This window comes from Echinops telfairi, unplaced genomic scaffold (genome assembly GCF_000313985.2).
Source record: "Echinops telfairi isolate 266 unplaced genomic scaffold, ASM31398v2 ScPeMD7_7458;HRSCAF=8496, whole genome shotgun sequence".
NCBI lineage: Eukaryota > Metazoa > Chordata > Mammalia > Afrosoricida > Tenrecidae > Echinops > Echinops telfairi.
In genome coordinates, this window is record NW_022111358.1 from 27,452,377 (window position 1) to 27,456,876 (window position 4,500).

General features: G+C 52.1%; 1 protein-coding gene across 1 annotated transcript in view; it reads left to right on the plus strand.

Moving 5' to 3' along the window:
• ERBB2 (erb-b2 receptor tyrosine kinase 2) overlaps positions 1 to 4,500 on the plus strand; it is a 16,114-nt gene that overhangs the window by 6,916 nt on the left and 4,698 nt on the right. Inside the window, exons 14-16 of the mRNA XM_045299332.1 lie at positions 1 to 53; positions 3,226 to 3,273; positions 4,401 to 4,499. Of these exons, the coding sequence (XP_045155267.1) occupies positions 1 to 53; positions 3,226 to 3,273; positions 4,401 to 4,499 (200 nt within the window). The remainder of the gene's footprint in view (positions 54 to 3,225; positions 3,274 to 4,400; position 4,500) is intronic.

Below are 4,500 nucleotides of genomic sequence, written 5' to 3' on the forward strand. Positions count from 1 at the left end.
TTCCCGGATGAGGAGGGCACGTGCCAGCCTTGCCCCACCAACTGCACCCACTCGTGAGTCTGAGGGCCTTTTCGGCAGAAGGGAAGGTGGGGCAGAAGGGAAGGTGGGGCAGAAGGGAAGGTGGGGCAGAAGGGAAGGTGGGGCTTTTGTGTCAGGAGCCTCTCTGGGGCTCTCATTCTAAAGGGGGGACAGCTTGGCTTTCCTTATCCTGTGGTGCTGAATTCTTCCTAGTTTTTCTCTCGACTACAAAAGGAGTATGGTGTTTAAACATTTTAAATGCACATGTCACAAAACCATACATCAGAATAAATGTTGCTAGCAGTTCCAGGCCCACTCTTAATGTTTTGGAATATCTTTCAATTCGTATCTGTGTACATTCCAACATATATCATTGCATGTCGTTATTGTTGTTTCATTTCATCAGAATGGGATCAGAGACCATATGAGTTGTTTTCAGGCTGCTTTTTCCTGCCGACCAGAACCTTACCGTGGTCGCCATGCTCCAACTGGGAGCACTACTTCACTCCTGTTCACTACTTTTCTCATTGGGTTGTTTTTAGTGACGCACAAGCAACATGACGACACCCGTGCGATAAACACTTCCAGCCATATAAAAACGCAAACCTTACCAAGCCACCGCCCCCTTCCTGGGAAAACCACATTTTTCTTTACACTTACACATCTTACACTTACACAAAGTTGTTATGCTTGGAGGTCAAAATGGTCCCCCCAAATGACAATTTCAAAAGGTTCACCCTTATATACAATCAGGGTTTTGTGTATGTGTGTGTGTGTGTGTTTATTGTGAATTAGGGGAAGGCTTACAGAGCAGATCATCAGTTGTACACTAGACAATTTGTACATTTCTTTTTCATCTCCTTCACGGCAATCTCTTCTGTGTCACATGGCCTATCTTCCCTCGTCCCTGGTCATCCTGTCTCCAGCCTATCCCCGCCACCCCCACCCCCATCCCCATTTCTGAACTTGGTCCTTGGGGAAAATGTTGCCTCCTTGACCCCAAATGATTGTTAATTCTGTGCTGTGTACCCATCACTAGTGTTACTGTTCCCCTTGTAGACCAGTCTATTATTTGGCTGAGCCACAGACATGAGATGAGTCTAGACCGACCAGTCTTAAGGGTCCCACCAGTCTCTATGCACCAGCGAGCCTGGGCTTTCTCCCGAGTTTGGGTTTTGTTCCACAACTCTCTCCTACTCTGCCCAGGACCTTTCTCATGCGATGCCTTCCAAAGCAGTTGGCAGTGGGAGCTGGGCGCCACCGGGTTCTTCAGGTCTTAGGGTTGTGGAGACGGATGCTGATGTGAAAGTTAGTCCATTGGAGCGATCATTTCCACGTAGCTTCCATTTTCAGCATTCTTTTTTCCTCCAGCCTGGGTAAGAGAGAGAATCACTATAGTTGGCCACTAATGAGGCGTGTGGGCATGTGTGTGTGAATGTAACTGGGATTGTACCCTATGTATTTTAGTGTGCTTTGCTTTCCCTCCTACTTAGTATATCTTGGGAGGTTTTTGCTTGTGACCAAAGAGATCTACTTCTTTTGAACAAACAAAGTTACTTAACCCTAGAATGGACGTCATAGAATTTACTTAACTGTGTCTCTCTATTTGAGTGAGCCTGTTTCACCCGCACTCCTGGTGCCCATGAGCATCCTTGTACACGCCCCCTAGTGGGCAGGTAATGTTAGGGAACATGTCCCAGAGCTGAAGCTGCTTCTGGGCTGTGGGCTTGCCTTTCTTTCTTTCGCTTTCTTTCGTTGTTGCTGCAGAACATACACTGACTCACCAGTTTCTGCCCCAACTGCTCATTGACACCGATCACCTTCTCCAAGTTGGGTGGCCATTCTCACCCTTCTTTTCTCGCCATCGCCGATCTTCCGAGTTATCGCTGTCACTTTGAGCCCACAGACAGGTCTTAAAGGAGCACAGGCTCAAGGCAGGCAGCTTTCTTTTTCTCGATAGTTTTATCACGATGAGATTCACATGTCCACTTCCGCCACAGTTGAGTCGTCTATCCATCGCCACAGTCAGTTCCACAGCATCTCCCCTCCTCTGGTGTTTACCATTTGTTCTCCACTTCTCCTCAGCCGCCCCCACACCCCCCAACAAGCCTTTACACCAATTACTGTCTCCGTTCATCTGCTTCTGCTGTGCTTTATATACTGAGAGACGTGCCAAAGACCAGGGAAAACAAGGGGAAAAGGAAAGGCCACCAGCAATCTTAAAATAAGCCAGAGTGAAAACCTCTGTCGAGAAATATTTGAACCCAGAGCAAATTCAGAATGGGTCAAGAGGGAGATGAGCTGCCTAGGTACCCTAGTATATTATAGCTCCATCCCCCTATAATCAAGTGTACAATCACCTCTGTCTGAGAGTAGGGCTATTTACATCCCTGGACTGCGGTCAGAGGGGATCTGCCAGAGGCTTAATTTGCACAGGCACTCTGTGGATGGATGTGGGCTCCACTGTCTTCCATAGCCTTCTAAAAACTGAGCGCTGATACCTTTCCCTCCATCCTATCTGGATTTTGTTCTCGGCCATCTTTGGATCACACAGGCTGGGAGGCATGTCTTTTTCAATAGTGAAGCTATGTGTGGGTCGGTTTTAAGATGATGTCGGGGATTAGCTTGATTTAAGATTCAAAGATGATCTCAGGGCAATATAATCATGGTTGAATTTGACGGGTGCTGCCAAACTGTAGGAGCCCTGATGGTGTAGTGGCTATGAGTGGGGCTGCTAACTGCAAGGTGAGCTGTTCGAAACCACCAGCCGCTCCTCAGAAGGCCGAGGCTTTCTGCTCCCATACAGAGTCCCACAGTATAGTCCCACCCTGTCCCACAGGGTCACTCTGAGTGGGAATCCACTCGATGACAGTGGGTTTGGTGATTTTTGTTTTGTTTTGCCAAACTGCTGGAGACCCGGTGCTCACTTGTCCTGGGACTCTTACCAAGAGAAGAGCGGAGCTTTCCAAAGTGATGTTCTTTTAGATGCCTCACCCCTGCTGTCCGCCACAGGGAGGGTGCCGGGGAGCAGGAGATGCAGGTTCCCAGGCTAGAGAGGCACTTCCCTCGCCTTGCCGGGTGATCCTGGGCCCAGATTCTGCCTTTGACTAATGGGGATACTGGCCCAGCCCCACCTACCTCTGTGGTTGGAGCTGGAATGAGCCCTGGGGGTGGTCTGTAAGTTATTGACTGCACTCTCTCCTGCAGCTGTGTGGACCTGGACGAGAAGGGCTGCCCCGCTGAGCAGAGACCCAGGTGGGTCCGGTCCCCTAGATGTGCCGAGTTGCCCCTCACGCGTCCCACGGGCTCCTAGGTGGTCCCTGCTGCAAGGAGAGGGGGTCTTCTGTTCCTTGCCAACCCACCCTGTTGCTAGTTACCATTTTAAATCGGCTTCACCAACTACACCAAGACCTGTGTAGGACGTTGGGAGGGGGTGGGGAACAGGAAGACACCCAGTACCCCCCACCTTTGAAGAGGCTGGATGGCTCTGGAGAGACACAGCAGAGTCGAACTCCTTAGGACTCCAGGAAGATTTAGAAGAGGACGGTGCTGTAGCACTGGGCAGGGAGTGGGAACTGCTACCAGGAGGGTGGCACCATCTGAGCCGGGCCTGGGAAGAGGGGCAGAGGATTCACCACGCTAGCAGCCAGAGGAGGGAAGGCATTAACGGGGAGGGGGTCGTGACAATCGAGTGTGTGCTCCCGCACTAGACCTCTGAGTGAGCTTAGGGGAGGGAGGTAGCATGGGGTCAGGGGAGGGCCCTGCCCACCAGGTTGTGGGAACCATGAAGGTGCTTTGGGTACAGACCAGGTGGGAGTGTGTCCTTGGCAGCCAGTTGTTGGTGAAGCAAGCCTTCTCCAGAGCTTTGCTCGTGTGCCAGACCCTGGGCTGCGCCGGGGAGGAACGCAGGCGCCCGCCAGGCCAGCATCTCTTAAGATGAGCGGCGTCTTGGCAGATGAGGAACGGTGTTCAGAGCAGGAGGACCAGCATGTGCAAAGGCTGGGAGGTGTGGGAAATCGTGGCCTAAGGGAGAAAAATTTGGCTAGAACATTCGAATCCCTGAGTGCCGGGCACATTCCTGGGCCCAACCCACGGTCACAGTCAGGCTGTTTGGGGATGGGGCTCCAGCGTCATAGCAACGCGCTCTCTGGTGATCCTCAAGGTGCAAGTCTGGGACCCCTGGGCGGGAGCCCCGGCTAAAGGCAGAGACTTTGGCGGTGTGGGTGGAGGGGGCTCTGGATGCAGGGCAAAGGTTTTGAACTTTCTTCTGGAGGCAGTGAGGCAGGGCCAAGGTTGGTTTTGGAGCTGAGAGAGGGCTGCCGGGGTTTGTAGGTGACCCTTGTGCTTTCCCTTTGCCAATGACCCTGCCCCCTGCCCCCCAGCCACGTGACGTCCATCATCACCACTGTGGTGGGCGTGCTGCTGCTGCTGGTCTTGGGGCTCTTGCTGTTCGCTGTCGTCAAGCGGCGGCGGCAGAAGATG